This window comes from Rhineura floridana, chromosome 2 (assembly GCF_030035675.1).
Source record: "Rhineura floridana isolate rRhiFlo1 chromosome 2, rRhiFlo1.hap2, whole genome shotgun sequence".
Lineage (NCBI taxonomy): Eukaryota > Metazoa > Chordata > Lepidosauria > Squamata > Rhineuridae > Rhineura > Rhineura floridana.
In genome coordinates this window covers 153,780,817-153,801,606 of record NC_084481.1, presented here as the reverse complement: position 1 = coordinate 153,801,606, position 20,790 = coordinate 153,780,817, and the positions used below count along the sequence as shown (strand labels likewise).

At 43.6% G+C, this 20,790-nt stretch overlaps 1 protein-coding gene across 4 annotated transcripts in view; it reads left to right on the top strand.

The window, feature by feature from the left end:
- The window catches only part of TP53I11 (tumor protein p53 inducible protein 11), a 101,457-nt gene that overhangs the window by 70,005 nt on the left and 10,662 nt on the right, over positions 1-20,790 (top strand). For all 4 annotated transcript variants that reach the window (XM_061610839.1, XM_061610840.1, XM_061610838.1 and 1 more), the window contains exons 2-5: positions 6,523-6,686; positions 15,394-15,452; positions 19,195-19,243; positions 19,494-19,590. In XM_061610839.1, the coding sequence (XP_061466823.1) occupies positions 6,558-6,686; positions 15,394-15,452; positions 19,195-19,243; positions 19,494-19,590 (334 nt within the window). In that variant the 5' untranslated portion in view covers positions 6,523-6,557. The remainder of the gene's footprint in view (positions 1-6,522; positions 6,687-15,393; positions 15,453-19,194; positions 19,244-19,493; positions 19,591-20,790) is intronic.

Genomic DNA, 20,790 nt, shown 5'->3' with positions numbered 1-20,790 from the left:
GTAGAATAAAAAGGTGGGGGAAACGCTGAAAAGCAATGATACTGTTCACAATGTTTTCCTTTTGGAAATGAAAGGGACTTCTCTTCTGCCCAGTGCCCACCCATCCAATCTTATCCCCTTCCCCCTTCTCTCCCTGCCCCTCCCCCAGGTCAGTGTTGGACTACGACCTGGGAGACCAGGGTTCGAATCCCCACACAGCCATGAAGCTCATTGGGTGACCTTGGGCCAGTCACTGCCTCTCAACCTCAGAGGAAGGCAATGGTAAAATCACCTCTGAATACCATTTACCATGAAAACCCTATTCAAAGGGTCGCCATAAGTCCGGTCGACTTGAAGGCAGTCAAGACTTTCCTCTTCTCCCAGGCATTTTAGCATGTGTTTTATATTGTTTTAAATTTTTAAACTGTGTTTTAAATTGTTTTTTAAAAGATGTATTTTAAATTGTAATTGTTTTTAGTTACTGTAAACCGCCCAGAGAGCTTTGGCTATGGGGCGGTATACAAGTATAATAAATAAATAAATAAATAAATGATCAATCCATTCTCAGCAAACTTGCACAGGATCCCATTACTTACCTCCCGGATTAAAAAGCAGGGAAATTCACTAATAGGCAAAAAACCTTGCAGTTTAAGAATGTACTTATAGCCCACAGCTATTTCTATCAAACTTTAAAAAGCAGGGAAATTGGGCAGCTATAGTGAATGCACCAGAGGAGCAGGAGACCTGACCTCCTCTCTGAGATATTGTATTGCCCTACAAATTTGTCAAAATGTGAACACAATTTGTGTTTGTCTTTCACAGTCCAATCCACTTCCTGTGTAGCTTTGAAGAATTTGGTAACCTGTGCCTCTGAGCATATGGTGAATGGTGGCAACACCTGCAATCAGCCCAAATAATAGAAAGAAGACATGTGCTGTGCTGATCTTGTTCTAGCAGGGAGGAAGCAACATTATTAATACAGAGGATATATTCAGATGGTCACTTTAAATATGTCTGATTTACTTTGCAATTTTAGTGAAGTTTCCTATAGGAAATCATTTTCTTTTGTTTCTATATTTGTGAATATGTGAAGTGCAGCAACTCTTTGCAAAATTTACACTAAAAAAACTCCAAACATAATTGTGGAATAGTGGCATTGATTTCTGCAGAATAGTCTCCAGTGGACCTCAGGAGTGTCACAAGATAAAACAGTGGGAGGTGGAATATATTCTAGCAAAATTCAAGGTGTGCTCTATGTTTTTAATTGACCGTGCCCACCTTGCCTAAATAAAGTGGTTTAAACATAGCAGGCTGAAAACATGCACCCTCTTTTTTCCAACAGGTACAGTCATTGCTGACATAGCAACATATTGTAATCAGTCTGATTTTACATCAAACTGTAGTTTCAGATTCAACTGTTAATGCACCCAAAATAGAAATAGAACATAACCTCCAATTTGAAACACAAAAGGCTGTCTTCACCATCACATGACATTGACCAATAAAAAGGCTTTGAAATTAATAAAAATAAATTTGACACAGATTTCTAGGATGAATAATGAGGGTAATAAAATTTTCTAGTTTAGATTCTCTGTAGAAACATTAGTAACACAGAAAAGAAGCAAAGTAAGAAGAACACCAACAAACATACAAAAAATATAATTTTCCATCTTTGGAGATGGCAGGTGTTGCCACCACTCACCATATGCTCAGAGGCACATGTTACTAAATTCTTCCAATCTACACAGCAAGTGGATTGGACTGTGAAAGACCAACCCAAATGGTGTTTGCATTTTGACCAATTTGTAGGGCAGTACAATATCTCAGAGAGGAGGTCCGGTCTCCTGCTCCCCTGGTGCATTCACTATAGCTGCCCAATTTCCCTGCTTTTTAAAGTTTGATAGAAATATCTGTGGGCAAGGTTTTTTGCCTATTAGTGAATTCAATTATGATTGCAAATAACAGTGGGGATAGAGGGCAGCCTTGTTTGGTACCCCTTTGCAGCTGTTTTTGAGGGGATTTCATTCCGTTGGTGCAAATGACCACATGCGAAGTTGAGTATAGTTGCCCAATAAGATGTAGAAATTTATTCCCAAAACCAAGCTTATCCATCAATATTTTTTAAAAGGCCCATTCTACCCCATCGAAGGCCATAAATACGTCCAGTGACAGAATAGCAGCAGGAAGCTTCCATATATTAATTACATGCACCACATTCAAGGCCCTTTGTATAGCATCTGCAATTTTGTGTGTGGGGTTGAAACTTGTTTGGTCCAGGGAAATATATTGACCTATAAATACATTCAGTCTCTTTGCCATAATGGAAGCTAAGAGCTTAGCATTTTGGTTTATAAGGCCAGTGGGGTGGTATGAAGGGGATCCTCATCTGTTTTTAATAAAATTACTATTTTAGCTTTATGCCATGTGTCAGGGATCTTTCTACCTTGCACAACCTGATTGAAAAGTTTGTAAGCCAAGGTGAAAGTTCCTCCTTGAATGCCTTGTAGAAGTCACTATTAAAGCCATCCTCCCCAGGAGATTTGCCATTCAAATTTATCGAAGTTTGTTGTAACAATATAATGAATGTGGCTTTAGAGCAGGGATAGAGAACGAGATGCTTAGAGCTCATGGGAGTTGGAGTCCAGCAGCATCGGGTGTGTGTGTGGAGCAGTCCACCGTCCCTACTTTAGAGCATGGCAGTGTTTTGTCTTTACTTTGATACTTCGTTCAGATTTGTTATATTTAAGTACTTAAATCATCTGTCTCTTCTCACTTAAAAAAAAAGCAATAAAATGACTATCTAGGAGACCACTTGTATACCTAATACCAAGCACTATTGCTGTTATTTGATATTATGGGCATGCTATGAGATCCCATGAGCTATCTTTAGAAAAATAAATGTGTATGTATTGGGTATATTTATTTCCTTTTCCCTATTGTTTTATTGGCTAAATTAGAAGTTATGAGAGTGGCTGTATACTATAGCCAGTGTGGATTTTTCACATTCCGCAATGTTCAATTGAAAATACCCCCATGCCATTCTGATGCTTCCCATAAGCTCATTTAAAAACAAAACCTTGCAAAACTTATAGTCCTGAACTCAGAAACACTTACTTAACAACCTTCTCAATTTTCATGGCGATAAACAAAACAGTCAGAAAGAATCAAGAGTTCAAAGTCTAAAGAGAGAGAGAGAAAAAACAGACCCGTTTTGGACTTTTTTCTCTTGAGTTCTCATAATCTGTTGAAATTCATTAAAAATCAGCCAAGTTCACAGAGGACCTGTAATCCTGTTACTGATCTTGCCCCATACTCTGACCGTCATCTTCTGCAGTTTAAAGGTTTAAAAAATGCCTGGCTGATTTTTAATTAATTTAAGACATTTTGCGTTGAACTGAATGGTAATGTTGGGCAAGCTCAGTAACAACTGTCAGTGTTCTAAAAGCCAGACTTGCAGCTGCTTGGCTTGCCTAATCAAGGGGCAAAACCCACACCAGACTTTGATTTCATGTGAGACAGTCATGCCTTCCCTCAGAGAATCCTGGGTAGTGTAGTTTTTGAAGGGTGCTGAGAGGAGACTCCTATTCCCCTGACAGAGCTCCTATTCCCCTGACAGAGCTAGAGTAGTTTAACAGTCAGCCACTCTGATTGAAGCTCTGTGAAGGGAACAGGGCATATCCTAGCAACTCTCAGTACTCTTCACTAACTACACTTCCCAGGATTCTCTGAGAGAAGCCATGACTATCTAAAGGGAAATAAAAGTCTGGTGTAGATGTGGCCAGGGACAGATTTGGTTTAAATTTGTGTGGGAGGCTACATGTGTCTGCTGTAGAATAAAAAGGTGGAGAAACCCCTGAAAAAGATACTGTTCACAATGTTTTCCTTTTGGAAAGGAAAGGGGCTTCCCCTCTGCCCAGTGCCCACCCACCCAATCTTCTCCCTTGCCCTACTCCTACCCTCCATGCCCCGCCCCCAGGTCAGTGTTGGACTACGACCCGGTAGACCAGGGCTCGAATCCCCACACAGCCAGGAAGCTCACTGGGTGACCTTGGGCCAGTCATTGCCTCTCAGCCTCAGAGGAAGTCAATGGTAAAACCACCTCTGAATACAGTTTACCATGAAAACCCTATTCATAGGGTCGCCATAAGTTGGGGTTGACTTGAAGGCAGTACATTTCCATTTTCAAACATTGCACAGAAATAAATCCCATTCATCCTAAAAAAAGTATACAACTGATAAAACCCACTCTCCTTTCTCCTCCCTCCTATCCCCAACCCCTTGCCCCTCCCCTCCTTCCCCCTTCTCCTCCCCATGGTCAGTTTTACCTATCTTAAGCATGATTGCATGGGAGTAAATACCATTGAACTCAATAAGCATGCAAATGATCAATCCATTCTCAGCAAGCTTGCACAGGATTCCATTTCTTCCGCTGCCCCTTTCTTTGCCCCTTCCCCTCCAATCCCCTCCTTCCGCTCCCCTCCCTTTCTCCTTCCCTCTCCTCTCCCCCTGCTCCTCCCCCATGGTCAGCTTTACCTATCCTAACCATGATTCCATAGGAGTAAATCCCATTGAACTCAGTAAGCATGCAAATGATCAAACCTGCCTTTCCCCTCCTTCCCCTCTCCTCTCCCTTCTCCCTCCCCTCTTCCTTTTTCCTCCTCCCCTGCCCATTCCGGCCCTCCTTCCCTCTCCCCCCCATGGTCAGTTTTACCTATCCTAAGCATGATTGCATGGGAGTAAATCCTGCTGAACTCAATGAACATGCAAATGATCAAACCTGTCCTCCTCCTCCCCTCCTCTCCCCCTCCTTCCTGCCCCCATCTCCCTCCTCCCCTTCCTCCCCTCCCCCTCCTTTTCCCTCCCCACCCCCTGTCGTCAGTTTCACATATCCTAAGCATGATTGCAGGCGAGTAAATCCCACTGAACTCAATAAGCATGCAAATGATCGATCCATTCTCAGCAAGCTTGCACAGGATCCCATTTCTTACCTTCCGGATTAAAAAGCAGAGATATTCACTAATAGGCAAAAAACCTATAGCCAACAGATATTTCTATCAAACTTTAAAAAGCAGGGAAATTGGGCAGCTATAGTGAATGCACCAGGGGAGCAGGAGACCTGGCCTCCTCTCTGAGATATTGTACTGCCCTACAAATTAGTCAAAATGCAAAAACACTTTGGGTTGGTCTTTCACAGTCCAATCCACTTCATGTGTAGCTTGGAAGAATTTAGTAACATGTGCCTCTGAGCATGTGGTGAGTGGTGTTTGGACCCCTGCAGGTACTCGAAAGACAGGCCTTTTTTTTTTTTTTTGCATATAGATTATAAGTGATTCAGAAATGGAAAATTTCAGAGTAAGCTTCCCATATTAAGTATGTTTACTCAAAAGCTAACTCCATCAAAATTAATTGGACAGTTCAGAAAAAAATATGGAATATGAAAAAAGGTGCAATATATGTTTCTCTTCCAGGAATCTAGCATGTAGGGCAAAGCTTTCCCCCTCCCTAAAGTTCACTGTGCCCGTCCCAATTTTTTTCCTTTTGCTATCGCTTCCTCTTGTATCTTCCAAAAAGACTGCTGCTACCACTACCATCGCCTCTTCCTGACATGCTATCTCTCTCTTTCAATCTTGGCCACATGAGCACACAAGCGTGACTAATTGATATCAGTTCTTGCCTTTAATAGAACTAGAATTGGCTATCTTAGTATAACCCCTTTGGATACATAAGCTTCCCACTTCCTATGCGCTGAAATGAAGACAGGCTCATGGCTGATAACAAAGCTCTTCCACCAACTATAATTAATAAGCTAAAAGCACATAGAGCAGTTGTTTAACTAGAGCAACCGTGAGAGGAAAGTTTATGCAGCAGCTGCCTTAAATGGATTTGCATTCCAGCCTTGTTTGGCTTCGGAACCTGAAGAAAAGGCAAATTATCAAAAATATAGACCCACAAGGAAAGGAACTAGTTATGTTTTAGGGCTGCTTCTTTTCTGCTCTCTGGCATTTTTGGCCGGGTAGTCCGTTTGGTGTAGTGGTTAGAGTGGTAGACAAGGATTGGGAGAGTTCCTAGTTTAAATCCCCATTTTATCATGAAACTGACTGGGTGACCTTGGCCAGCCAACCTCTCTCAGCCTAGCTTAATTTGCAAGAGTGGTTGTTAGGAGACAATGGTGGTGGAGCCATGTTTGATGCTGTGAGCTGCTCGGAGGATGAGCAAAGAAGTGTTTGATTACTATATAAACTGGGTGGGGGTCTTGTCTGTAGGAGTGCACCTAACTACCTGGCGAAGCATTTAAGCCCACAGGTTCCTCCTTGGTGATGTACTCAAGATAAGTTGAGGATAATTTTTTAATTTTTGTCAGTCTAGGTGTGAATCGATGTCCACCCTTCTCAGTTTGAAGAACACAATTGGTTTGGGATCCAGTGCTGCATTGTGCTGAATCATTTTTGCATCAAAACCAAAAAATATCTTTGAATGTGACTAGATTTGACCCTGGTTTTTTATTTGCTAGTTTTAGCTAACCTCATGTCTGTCTCATTTCAGCTTCTGCCCAAGCCAGCGACTACCTGTGAGTCACCATGGCAACCAAGCAACCTCCCCCTCTGATGAAGAAGCACAGCCAGACAGACCTTGTGAGCCGTCTGAAGACACGCAAGATCCTAGGGGTTGGGGGGGAGGATGATGATGGAGAAGTTCATAGGTCAAAGGTAACAAATGCTTCAGTGTTCCCATTGCTCTGGTTATCTGAGGTTAGCGTTAATGAAAGGGCATGGGCTGCAATTCTGGTTCCTTCCTAGGAATTGAAAGACCTGTACGCAAATGATCACCCACAATTAAGTAGGAAGCTGGAGTAGAGGTCTTTAGGATCCTTGCCAGCCCTAAGTCACGTTATTTCTGTATGGAAAGGGCCATAGTAGAGCACATTTTTTCATGCTAAAGACTATTCTCAGCATCTCCCAGTAAGGCTGGGAAAGACCCGGTCTGAAACTGCTGCCAGTCAGAGTAGAATGCCTTCTATGGCATTCCAAGCTTTTCTACAGAATAGGCCACCCTATTCTGAGCCTGGTGTGCTATTAGCAAGAACAAACAAGGTGAACCCATTGAGCCTGTAGAATATGAATAGCTTCGTTCATAAAACAATCCAAATGTGTCAAGTTTCATTATGTGGAGGAAGGCAAATCTACTTATTACTAGTTGTGAGATGAATGCATTCCTAGTCTCCGATCTATCAGTCAGTTAGATCTTGCATCTAGGGATCTCATAGACTCCTCCGTGCCTGTGAGGGAGAAAAAAAGCTCTGTCTTGAATTTACGTTCAAGTGCCGGCTAGTTATGGAGCTTTATCAATGAAACAAAGGCTGCTGCTAATTAAGAGAAGGGCAAAGGGATTGCAGAGGGTGTGGAGAAGAAAGAAGGAGGGGGTATGGTGGGTGAGTGTGCTGAGGAAAGACCTCTTCCTTGTCGGACAGAGCTGAGATTTTGACCATCATTACAGACTTGCTATGAGAATTCCTCAAGTGTATTAAGCAGAAGCAAAATAAAAATAAAAATAGAGATGCGTACTTAGATGCCACGATAGTTGGCTGAGAAATTCTGTGATGACCAAAGAGTCCTTTCAGTGCATCTTGTGTGGTGAAATTTTGCCTCCCCATCCCCTCCTTTTATGTTGACAGATGAAAATTGAATTTAGAGAGGTTTTGAATGACAAGGATAGAGGAGTAGAACAAAAAGTTAACTGGCAGACACCAGACCTTGGGTTGTACATACTTCCATCAGCCAAGGATTTGTTTCTGCGACAGTACTCTCCCTCCCCCACATCCCCCCTAAATCTGTTCTAGGGGGTTACCCCAAACCCCTGGAGCAGATTTGGGAGGAGGAGGGGAATCTGTGCATTGACAGGATGACTTCAGTAAAGCTTGTGATGGTGCCCCATGAATTCTGAGTAGCAAGCAAGCTAAATGTGGGCTGGATGGAACAATGGCCAGGTGGATCCACAGTTGGCTACAGAATCATACTCAATGAGTGCTTATCTATGGTTAGTTCTCAAACTGGGGGGTGGAAAAGAATATTTATTCTTTATTTGTTAAATTTACATCCCACCCTTCCTCCTAGAAGGAGCCCAGGGTACCTCAGAGCTCAGTCCTGGGCACAGTGCTCTTCAACATTTTTATTAATGACCTGGAGGAAGAGGTGCAGGGAATGCTTATCAGATTTGCAGATGAAACAAAATTGGGAGGGATAGCTAATACCCTGAAAGATCAAAGTGATCTTGATAGGCTGGAGCACTGAAAGAATGGAGTGAAATTTAACAGGGATAAGTGCAAAGTTCTACACCTAGGAAAAAGAAACCAAATGCACAGTTATAAGATGGGGGATAGTTGGCTCAGCAGTACTACATGTTGATCACAAGCTGAATATGAGCCAACAGTGTGATGTGGCTGCAAAAAAGGCAAGTGATATTTTAGGCTACATTAACAGAAGTATAGTTTCCAAATTATGTGAAGGACTAGTTCCCCTCTGTTCGACACTGGTTAGGCCTCACCTTGAGTACTGCATCCAGTTCTGGACACTGCACATTAAGAAGGATGCAGATAAACTGGAACAGGTTCAGAGGAGGGCAACAAGGATGATCAGGGGACTGGAAACAAAGCCCTATAGGGAGAGACTGAAAGAACTGGACATGTTTAGCCTGGAGAAGAGACGTCTGAGTGGAGATAGGATAGCACTCTTCAAGTATTTGAAAGGTTGTCCCACAGAGGAGGGCCCAGATCTCTTCTCAATCATCCCAGAGTGCAGGACGCAGAATAATGGGCTCAAGTTACAGGAATCCAGATTTCGATTGAACATCAGGAAAAACTTCATGTTAGAGCAGTAGGACAGTGGAACCAGTGGCCTAGGGAGGTAGTGGACTCTCCAACACTGGAAACATTCAAGAGGCCACCTGTTGGGTATGCTTTAACTTGGACCCCTGCATTGAGCAGGCCCCTTCCAACTATACTGTTTATCTATGATTCCATAATTCTATGAGTTAGTTGAATACTGCTCCTTATATTTAAGCTAGGAAATAACTGCAGCTACACAAGAGTAGCAGGGGGCCACATATGAAGCAAAGCAGCAGAGAGACGGAGGAATTTATTATTCTCATCTTTGTTTGGTTCACCCGAATTCATTATCTTGCTCAACCTGCTTTCTAATCAACTGTATGAGTCTTCCCTGTCCCCCCCCCACGGACACACAGAGCTGTTGTGTATCTGAGTTGCTTGCAAAATCTCCTGAGGGAGATGATGGATTCACAGACATGGGTTGAATTGTTAGGCCTATGGAGGGAGGCTAGCTGAAGCTGCAGTTCTCACCTCATTAGAGACATGTCTTTGTAGGTGTACGCATACCCTCTGTCCCCTGAGAAGAACAGAGAAGCTTGACCTACAGTATATACTTCATGCATACACAATCCTCTTCCCATAGACATCTGGTTGGCCCCTGTGAGACCAGAATGTTGGACTTAGATGGGCCGTTGGCCTGATCCAGCAGGGCTTTTCTTCCGTTCTGTTTAATTCATTGCTGCTCTTGCTGCTGCCACATGCTGTTGCATCTGCAAAACCCATTTTTCTCTCTGGGTATTTTCCACATAGGCTGTACTCATCCCAGATCAAAGTTGTTCTTCAAAATGTAGACTGTCTAAAAGCTGTTTTTAAAAAAGTGTGTAATTCATAATGGGTTCAAGTCAGCAGCTTAATATATTCCCTTGAGCTCTTGGGGCCCTTTTGTCTGGTGAGAGACCATTTGTTCTCTATTACTTCACACACAAAGCGTAACTACAGTGAGACTTGAACTGTTTTAACAGCTATTTACATTCCCCCAGGTATTACAGTTTTGTGCAGGGGGTCAAGGATCTTGAGCAGAGGGTCCTCAGCAGCCTTGCCAAATTGCAATACTTTGCAGGGAAATCATGCTTAAATATGATATACAATCAGTATAAAGATTTATAGTGTAGACCTGACTGGAGTTTCTGGTGCTGCATAGAGACATTTAGGGTAGAGACCCACTGACTGTTCTGCCAGTTCCAGTGCATCTCAACCTCTCTTTTCTGAAAACTGGAGCACACAATGCTAATCAGACCAGGTCCTGTAATACCTTACAGTGTTTCTGCTCTTCCTCTCTCATATAGCTCTTCAGTTCTTTTCAACTAGCTATTTTCCAGCTTGACTTGTATGCAGTATTTTTACTCCCCCCTCCCAATTTTATAGCCAATCTAAAGGAGAGTAGACTTACTAAGTTTCTGTTTCTCCTTGATTGCCAGGTTTCTAGGCTGCACTGTTGACCCTTCTGTGGACAACCTCCCTTTTTGTTGTAGTTGTTATGTGCCTTCAAGTCAATTACGACTTATGGCAAGCCTGTGAATCAGTGACCTCCAATAGCATCTGTCATGAACCACCCTGTTCAGATCTTGTAAGTTCAGGTCTGTGGCTTCCTTTATGGAATCAATCCATGTCTTCTTTGGCCTTCCTCTTTTTCTACTTCCTTCTGTTTTTCCCAGCATTATTGTCTGTTCTAGTGAATCATGTCTTCTCATTATGTGCCCAAAGTACGATAACCTTAGTTTCATCATTTTAGCTTCTAGTGATAGTTCTGGTTTAATTTGTTCTAACACCCAATTATTTGTCTTTTTCACGGTTCATGGTATCCGCAAAGCTCTCCTCCAACACTTCAAATAAGTTGATTTTTCTCTTATCCGCTTTTTTCACTGTCTAACTTTCACATCCATACACAGAGATCGGAAATACCATGGTCTGAATGATCCTGACTTTAGTGTTCAGTGATACATCTTTGCATCTGAGGACTTTTTCTAGTTCTGTCATAGCTGCCCTCCCCAGTCTTAGTCTTCGTCTGATTTCTTGACTATTGTCTTCATTTTGGTTAATGACTGTGCTAAGGTATTGATAACTCTTGACAAGTTCAATGTCCTGATGGCATGTGCTGTCAACCAAGATGGTGGCAGAGGCATCAAGCCCTTAGGGAAACCTTGACGGCATGCCCGCAGCGCAATGGACCCTGGCATGCCTGGCATTGCCCTGCTGACCAACATTTACTTCAAGAGGTAGGTGGAGCATGTTGTAGGTGGCCTGCATGGGCCTGCGCAGTAGTAGGGGGGGTGCCTCAGAATTCCCTCCCATGATCTGCAGCGTAGATTGCGGAAGCTACCGCTACCCAGCCACCCTAAGGAAGGGCCCTTCAGGGAGAGGTAGGTGGGACGTGTGGGCGTGTGTGTGCCGGGGCCCAGGGCAGGCTGGTGCCCAAGGGCCCCGGCATCCCTGGCGCCGGCCCTGCCAGTAATGATTGGGGTAGTTAGAAGGCAAGAGTTCAGGAAGATTTGATGAAAGGGAAAGGATCAGTGAAGAGTCATGGAAGCTCTGATGAGAGTTACATTTACTGCTAAACAGGGAAGAGGGATGAGAGGAATGAGATGGGCATCACAGAAACTGAATTTGGCTACCACTGTCTTAACCTGTGTGGTGTCCTTCAGAATTTGTTGTTGGACGGCCTATGGTCAAGGATGGTGGGAATTGTAGCCTAGCAACATCTGGAGGGCACCACTTTGGCAACCCTTCAGTTAAGGAAAGGATCCAAACACCTCACCTGAAGTAGCAGGGGTAACTTCACGTTGAGTAGAGTAGAGAAGAAACAGAACTGGAAAGTAATACAGAGAAAATGCTGATGTTACATGTTCCAAAGCAAAGGGAGTGTGGGTGTCCTATTTGTTAATGGTATCCCATTCAAAGACTTCATACTAGATTTTTTTAAAAGTGCCACATGTTTTGTCCTAAGGCTGTTAGGAGTTTGGAAGAAAGAAGTAAAGGAAAAAGAAGAAAAATAGAAGGAAACAGTAATAGCCTAGAACTCAGCAAGAAGTTGCTGATGTCGATTAATCATTGAATGAACGTGCTATGTTATCCTTATTCTTGGTAAACTCAGCTCTGGAGTTTTACAAAACAGTAGAAAGGTATTTGCTTCTCTGTGTGTCAGTATGCTTTGTATGAACGCTACTAGAGCATCAGGTATAGTGCATAGAATCTCCATAATGTGGATCTCCCTTGTCTCTATTAATCCACCACTATTCACAACAGCAAGTAATTCTCTTCTTTAGAAAGCTTTGCTAGGAGAGCTGTTTGATGACTTTGGTAAAACAGGGGAATGGGGGCTCCTGTGCTCATGTGACTAATGCCCATTGCTCTGTGTGCACTCTGCTTGTTACAAACAGCCTTTTTTATTAATGGATTGATCTTTTCATCATTGAACCCAAGCAGTTGCTTAGCAACTTATTTATAATGATGGCTGTTTTGTGGCCTTTTGAGCTGATGCCTTTTAGCACTACTGATGGTAGATAACACAGTAACCTATTCTAAAATTGGTTAAATATTTTAAAGGGTATGAGTCAGGCCTAGAAGGTGTGTGTATGTGTGAAATTCCTCATAAATGGATGTAGAAGTCATAGTAACTTTGGAAAAAATTATTCAGCACTCAAGGTTTTTCATGTTTTTTTGCCTTTTTTTCAATCATGCTTTCAAAACTTCTCACTAAAAATTTGAGGACTAGGAACTTTAAAAGAAAAACTAAGCATCTAACAATTACACTAGGGCCTCGCTTTATGGCACTTCGCTTTATGGCATTTCACTAATGCGGCTGTCTCAATTAGACACAATTAGACTAAAGCCCCACTCATACGCCTCTTGTTCTGCTTTTATGGCAGTTTTCAGGTGTCGTGCGCCATTCTATTCAATGAGTTCCGCTTTTCAGTGGTTTTTGATTTTCAGCGAGGTTCTGGAACATAACCCGCCGTATGAGTGGGGCCCTACTGTAGTTCTCAGAACTTGGCAACTCCCAAACCTAGTAAGTCCCGAGCACCTGGGGTTAGATCTGTATTAAATTTTGCAAAACCCTAGACGTGGGGTAACTGGCTGGCCATGTTGAGCTTATTCCTGATGTAGGGAAGTCAGTCTGAGCTAACCTTGCTAAACAGTCATGCACTGAACTAAATGTGTCTCCAGACTGCAAATCTCCTCACAAACCTGAGAGTTGTAAGACTTACTGAAGTGACTGACTCACTCTGACATCCACCACTTTCAAAATACTTGCATGCATCAGCGTGAAGAGGAAACTTGTCACCAGGTCAAAGGGTTGCAGAAAGCCCACCTCTTCCTAATTACACTTTCGAAGTATGACTCCTACTCTAAGCCAGCCTTTCCCAACCAGTGTGCTTCCAGATGTTGTTGGACCACAACTCCCATCTTCCTGACCATTGGCAATGCTGGCTGAAGCTGATGGGAGTTGTGGTCCAACATCATCTGGAGGCACACTGTTGGGAAAGGCTGCTCTAAGCCCACCTCACCACCACAATAAAGCTGCGTAGTCTTGACCCTCCCTGCAGCCCCCAAAGAGGAACCAGGGGAAACGATGCTTTCTTGCTGCACACACATCTTGCCAGCTTTACAGCCTTCTTTTGTGTCGCTAGCTGAATGCAGGAAATAACAATGAATGACATGTTTCTCTCCCCAGCTGGCAATGCTACGCTGGAGATGGGCAGGAAGCAACCCAAGGCTGTTTAAATCCCCTTTGTACTCTCTTTCCTGTGACATACTTCTTTTGTTGAGCGTCTAGAGACTTTGCTGCTGAAATCGATTCTTTAGTACAGGGGTGGCTAACTTTTGGCCCTCCTAGATGTTGCTCAACTACCATTCCCATTATCCCTGAGTCCAGAAGCTGGTCCGTTAGGGCAAATGAGGCACTTCCCACCAACCTCAGCCGGGCCTCAGTCAGCCCCTACCTGCCTTCTTACATACAGCCAGTCAGGTGGTAGCTCTCCTTGCATTGGCTCTGGCTCCACCGGCTGTCGGTCTGCCTACCAACCGCCCTATCAGTCCCACTGGGCACCAGCCATGGCTGCCCCTGCCCCTTCACTATGCTGGCTGGGAGTTGGGAGTTGAACAACATCTGGAGGGCCACAGGTTATGCTGCTTTAGTGTCTTGATCATTTGTGTCTCTGCAAGAGGGTACAAAATTATCTCTGTGTTGTTTCCTTTTATTTTTTCAAAAAAATCCAAAAAGTGCTCCTGCTCCCTTCTTTTGCATATAGCAAAGATTGAGAAGATGCTGCATCTTATGCTTCCAGTTTCCTACCCAGGGATATATCCCTCCCATCATTCCTATACATATGAAGCTGCCTTGTGAATGTTGTGTTTGGCCACAATGACCATGAATATTCTAAATTTGCAGATTGGAATGACATATTCATCCCCCCCTTTTTTTTAGAATAAAAGCTGTGTATTTGTAAAGAATCCAGTTTGCCTCACTTTCTTGTGTTGTCTACAGCTCTGTGCTTTTCAGCCTCTTTGGTGTGGTTCATCTTAAGAAAAGAAAGAAAAGCCCTAGTCGTGCTGGATCAGAGCAAAGGACTAGTTCAGCCTTCTCTTTTCACAGTCACCAGCCAGATGCCTTTTATGTTTTGGCTCTCAACTATTTCCCTTGCATAAACCAAGCCTGCTCCGTAGGACAGTGGTAGAGCACATGCCTTGCAAAAGGTTCCAGATTGTTGCATACAAAAGGCATCTCCAGGTGGGCTGGAAAAGATTCCTGGTGCTGCCAGTCAATGTAGACTGTTGGGTGCCTCCTGATGTTTTCGACTAAAAACCCCATCAGCCCCACCCAGAGGCTAGTGAAATCAATCAGCTACATTGACTGATGGTCTGCATCAATAGAGGACAGCTTCCTATCCTTAAACAGAGGATTTAGATGTTTGGTTCCTGTTCAGACATATGCTTCTAGAGTTGAAATTGTGTGCCTATTTTTCATGTAGTAGCTTTGCCCAAAATATTGCTGTGTGGCAGTTCGGACCCTCTGGAGAGCTTGCAGTCTACAGTTATGTGATTGCCTTACCATTACCAATGCTGTGCACATTTCTGGAGTTTGAAGGGGTGGCAGAAGTGTGGTTGTTGCCCCTCAAAGTGTGTGGCTCATGACTGGCTGTAGACCAGTTGCCTTCCATGTGTTCAGAGCTGGGATGGGGGACCTGTGGTTCTCCAGATGTTGTCCATCTATTACCACATCTTGGCTCCAGCCACCGTGGCCAATGTTTGGGGATGATGGGAGTTGTGGTCCAACAACATCTAGAAAGCCACAGACTTCCAATCTCTGGCTTATAGTGAAATATTAAAGCAGCCTTCATTTCTCTAGGTGGTTCTCATAATCATTGCAGCCTAATGCTGCAAATTGAGATTTGCAGAGCAAAGTATATATTGCACCTCAGTCGCTGTAGGAAAAAGATGTGGCTTGTTGTCAGTCTAGGATTCCCTGTCCCCTCTTCCCAGGCAATGTTTTTGCAGGCTGAGTCTGTTGCCTTACTCTTTCATTTGAATTTCAGATCAGCCAAGTCTTGGGCAATGAAATTAAGTTTGCTGTGAGGGAACCCTTGGGCCTCAGGTAAGTTTCCAGGCAGAGTCTCTGTGCTCAGATGCCTTATTAGCCAAGGGCAAAACGGGTTGAAAGATGGGCTGCAACATTGTCACTGAATTTATGCATGTAAGCTCTTTCTTCATTGCTGTTAATGACATTAAGACTGGGAGAGACTTGAGTGGAGAATTTTCCCAACTTCGTGGAAAGTATATCTTCATCATCATTCCACCTTTGCCCCAGAACTGGGAGTCAAAGTGGCTTGCAAAAAATTAAAACAAAAACAGCTAAAAACATGTAAATAAAAGAAACAGAAAGTTAAAATTAAAATGTAATTAAACTATCTATAGAATTAAAACCATTTAAAACACAGCAATAAAAGAAACAAAATTAAAAGCAGCAAAACAGCACCCTATTAATAGCCCTTGCAATCAGTTCCTGGGATAGAAAGGTCTTCACTAGCTGACAGATGGATAGCAGGGAGGGAGCCAGTCCAGGCTCCCTAGGAAGGGAGTTCCAGCGCCTGGAGGCAGCCTGAAGGCCCTCCCGTCTTCCCACCAGACATGCCTATGAGGCATCCCCCAACAATCTCAGAGTATGGACAGGCTCCTATGGGAAGATACAGTCCTTTAGATAGCCCAGACCCAAGCTAGCAACAATAACACACCAGTACTACATGCCAGAGAAGGTAGTAGCTTCCAGTATAGGATGTGGGTGAAACATATATGTTTCACCAATACAGTACTGTGTAAAATAGCATAGAGGTGGATGGTTCAACTTGTTCTGAGGTAGGGGCATGTGTGCATGACTTATGTCAATCAGCCAAATAGTGCTCCATAAAATTGACTTGGAAGTTTGAGATACTGTTCTGTTTAGTGCGTATAGCACAGCGGGGAGCCTGGGTGGGAGTCCAGAGTCTTGTGACTTCAAATCCCAGCTCGTGTCTCCTGGGTGTAAAGGGCCAGCTAAAGATCACCCCCACAGCATGTGGCTCAGGGGTAACGTGCTCTGCCACCTGTGCAGCCGTGGGCAAGCTGCATAGTCCCAAGGAGCCCAGTTGCCCCCCAGCTGGCAGTTGTGGACAAGGAAGGGGCTGGCTTGTGCAGTTGTGGCAAGCTGAGCAGGCCCTAGCCGGCTGGGGAGGACTAGCCTCAGAGGGAGGCAAGGGTAAACCCCCTCTGAATACCACTTACCATGAAAACCCTATTCATAGGGTCGCCATAAGTCGGGATTGACTTGAAGGCAGTCCATTTCCATTTCAGTGCATATTTCAGTACTGGATTTTCAGTGCTGTCATTGTATACTTTAAAGACAAATGCTTTTGGCACATGGAAGAGTGGCTGTAATGACAGGGAGACGGATTGACAAGAGGGGAGGAATGAGAGTAGACTTCCTAGTTCTGCCTATAGGTATTGGAGTCCCGTTCCAACAAAATTCTGGGCTTCCAGAGAGCAGTTCCTGGATGCACACACTTTTCCCAAGTGCAATGGGGATTTGTAATTTAGAATAATTGGCGCAGATTGTAGGCTGCACTTTTAGAGGACACTAAATTTAGGGCCTACAGGAAGAGTAAGCAACTTGGGTGATGCTTCCAAAGTGTGAGCCAGGCCTACATTTGGAGCTGGTATACTGGCTGTGCTATCCAAATGGAGATGGATTGTCTGAACAGAGCCTATAAAAATCCTGCATGTGTAGGTAAAAATTGCACAGTTGCTTTCTAAAGGCTGTGCAATTTTGCCTACACATCTAGGATTTTTCACATGTGTCCCACTCACATGGACTATCCACACATGGATGCTGGGTACACGGCCAGATTATTTCTTATTTCCAATATTAGACCTCTAAAGCCACTGTTGCTGTTAAAACTTAAGCAACAGGATTACAAAGCAAGCATATCTTGGCATTAAGCCCTACAATTGCCCTCTCTGGTCTAATGAATAAAACTGATAGTGAAAAGTTACCTGTCAGACAACCGGTTCACAAAGCTTACAAATTGCTTGGCAGACTTTTCATGCAATACACTGTTAATTTATTCTGTAATAGAAGTGCTTAACTTGATACAGGCAGAAGGTTTTTAAAAATAGGAAAAGCTGTGTCTAATTCATTATTGGTAACAATATCTGCTAGTTATCTGAGCACATCTTTAAGAAAATCCAGCAAAATTTAATTTTTACGCTAAGTGCAATGGTCTGAGGTATGTTGGTTATTACAAAGGAAATTTAACTGCAGAAGATATGTATTAAGAAGTTGGACTATGCCCTGGGAGACCAGGGTTCGAATCCCCACACAGCCATGAAGCTCACTGGGTGACCTTGTGCCAGTCACTGCCTCTCAGCCTCCTGAAAACCCTATTCATAGGGTCGCCATAAGACGGAATCGACTTGAAGGCAATACATTTACATTTTATTTTTTGACAAGATTTAGTAGATGTATAGAAATAGATGAGAGGTATATACTGTCAATGTATACCATCAGACATTTTTTCTTACAATGATATTCATCACAGGCTTCTTCATGGATAAGCAGACCAGTAAAATGTGACATTGATATGCTAAAATGTAGTTAATTCCACAAGATAGGGACCTAGCCAGAGCCATAATATCACATGAATAGCTGGGATGACTCACCAAGCCCCACCAGCCAGAGACCAGTAGGTTTGTTCCCACTCCAACTGGAAAACCTTTCAAACCAACACATTTTGAATCCTCCAGATTTCTCTGAAATTGACGTGTTTAAGACGTTTGCTCCATGGAAAAATGTAATAACTTTATTCAGAGCAACAACTGCAGAAGCTATAGGCCAAGGAATCTCATTACCACAATTTTATTAAATAAAAGGCTTGTAAGCTGTAGACCAGCCTTCCACAGCCCTGGGTCCCCAGATGTTGTTGGCTTATGATCCCCATCATCCACAGGCAGCATAGCCAGTGTTTAGGAATTTTGGGGGTTGTAGTCCTACAACAACTGGGGGGATGAAGCTGGAGAAGGCTGTTGTAGAGAAAGGACCCCTGAGTGACTGCAAAGCAAGCTAAGTAGAGAAGAATAAGGGCAGGCAAAAAAGTATCTGTTCATAGGGTGATGCCAGAGGTGGCCATAGTATGTGTAACTGGTTGCAGTGTTCTGCTCGTGAGTTAAGAGGCAAGGCATTATTGATTTTTTATTTAAATGATGGCATCATCATTGCCTTTTCCTCTTGAAATAGATCAGCCAGATGGATAAGCTTGCTAATGGATTTGACGGTGAAGCTGGAAAGCTAAAAATAATTGTAACAAACTATCTAAACTTCCCTTATTAACTGGCATATGGCTACTCTCAAAAGAATGTATCCTAACTGCCAAAGACTCTTGTAGTAGTCTTCAGTGATGGACAATCAGTCCTTGTATAGGTAGCATATAAGGAAGCTCTTTATGAAGGGAGAGTTGCTGTCCTGCCCCTCCCAGTGGCTTACTCCAAAATTTGTAGGCTATTGATTTTGCAAATGTGAAATTGTTTAAGGCAAGGCCAGTTAACCCCTCTGCCTGCCCTGTTTTTCTTTTGCAATTTCCTTGTTTTTAACTTCAGAGAATTCTTCATGCAGGACTGGGGAACCTGGTCAGGTATGATGAGAGTTGTTGTCCAACAACATCTGGAGGGCTGCAGGTTCCCCCATCCCTGCCTTAATGTCTTTCCTTGAAGAAACAAAGGGACCCCTTTTTATAGATAAAACTGACTGGGGGAGATGTTGACTTCAGACTTTTAAAAGGTTACTTGTTTCCATTTGATCCTCCTTGCAGGGTTTGGCAGTTTGTGTCAGCCATCATATTTTCCGGGGTTGCTATCATGGTAAGTAAGTGTAAAGTTTGCCCCATCGTAGCCATATTTGTTGGTATTCTGTTCTAAAATGAGCATTTTCCTTTCTCCTCCTTTCCCCACTGCTGTCTGCAGCAGCTGCTCATTGGCTTTTCAACTTGTGATGGGTGGAGGCACTGATCCTAACCAGGGCTCCCAACTTTCATTTGCAAGCGTTTATACTTTCCCTAGCCATGCATGCTCTTTTATCCCTTCCCTAATGACGTTTATTTCTTGCTTTTAGGCTCTCGCATTTCCTGATCAGCTCTATGATGCTGTCTTTGAGGAAGAGTTGGTTAACAGTAAGACACCTATCCGTCTGTATGGAGGAGCCTTGCTTAGTGAGTAGCAACTTAGTAGCAAAGCTAGTGACTTCTTCTCTCATGAGAATAGCTGGGTGGTTTATGCAATGACACAACAATACACATAGACTCAATTAATTTTGTACTGGGGGGTGGGGTGGCATATATGGGTTAACCACAAGCTCCCCAGCTTAGACTTTGACATTTGACAAGTTTAGGAAAGGTAGTGGTGTGTATCAGGGCCTGATATATCTAAAAATATATTCATATTAATAGTTGAGGGGACCAATGATATTGGGTTAATCCACAACAATGCGAATGGCAGGGCCAGCCCTACCAGTAGACAATGCTGGGCAACTGCCCCTGGTGGTAAATGTTGCTTGGTGTGGGCAGAGAATTGTGACAGTTGGCTGTTACACCTGAGCCAGAGCTGTGCATTCAAAAGGCCTGTCCTTGGTCTCCTAAACTTGCCTGCTGCCTTAAGTGCTTTGAAGGGTGCAATCCCAATGCCAGGCCTCTGCACATGGAATGGGGAGGGGGACACCATCTAGTCCTTCGCCTCAGGTAGCACCATGCCTTGGCCTGCCCTGTTGTGGGGGTCGGTGGGCGGGCTGGCAGTTGGTCACTTCAGTGCTATGGGAAAGTGATGGAGTGAGACTGGGTTCACCACAATTCCCATAAACTTGTACCAGTTGTACTAATATGCTGAGCTGCTATGGCACATAATGTGTCTGTGACATTAGAATAGTCACATGATTGGCGACAGTGACTTTGCCCCAAAGCAGCTTTGATGTGAATTGAGAAAAAGAACGACCTGGCTGCATTTTAAGCCAGCAATGTGTACGCAGCCGCAGGTAGTTGGAGGCAATTTTAGTGCAGTTGGAAAACTTTTTCTTGATCTATCCTGTGAACCTGCAGCAGCACCTAGTGGTAGCAAGTGGATGTACAGCAGTCTTGTGGGCTTCAGTTTAGAACTGGACCATATATAGACAACTTCACTTTGCAGCAAACTTACGTTGCTTTTGTTGCTTGTATAGCATCCCTTTCTGAGCTTTCTCATCTCCTGCTTCTTCCAGTGCTTTGCACTCGCCATACCAGTCATGTTTGAGTATTTCTTAATGCCTCAAGTTGAGCAAGTAAATATCCCTTCTTTTAATGCCTGCACACACGCACCCCACATAGGGCAAAGGCAGCGGAGGCCCCTCACTAAGGCCAGGAAGGGCATTGCCCACCCTAATG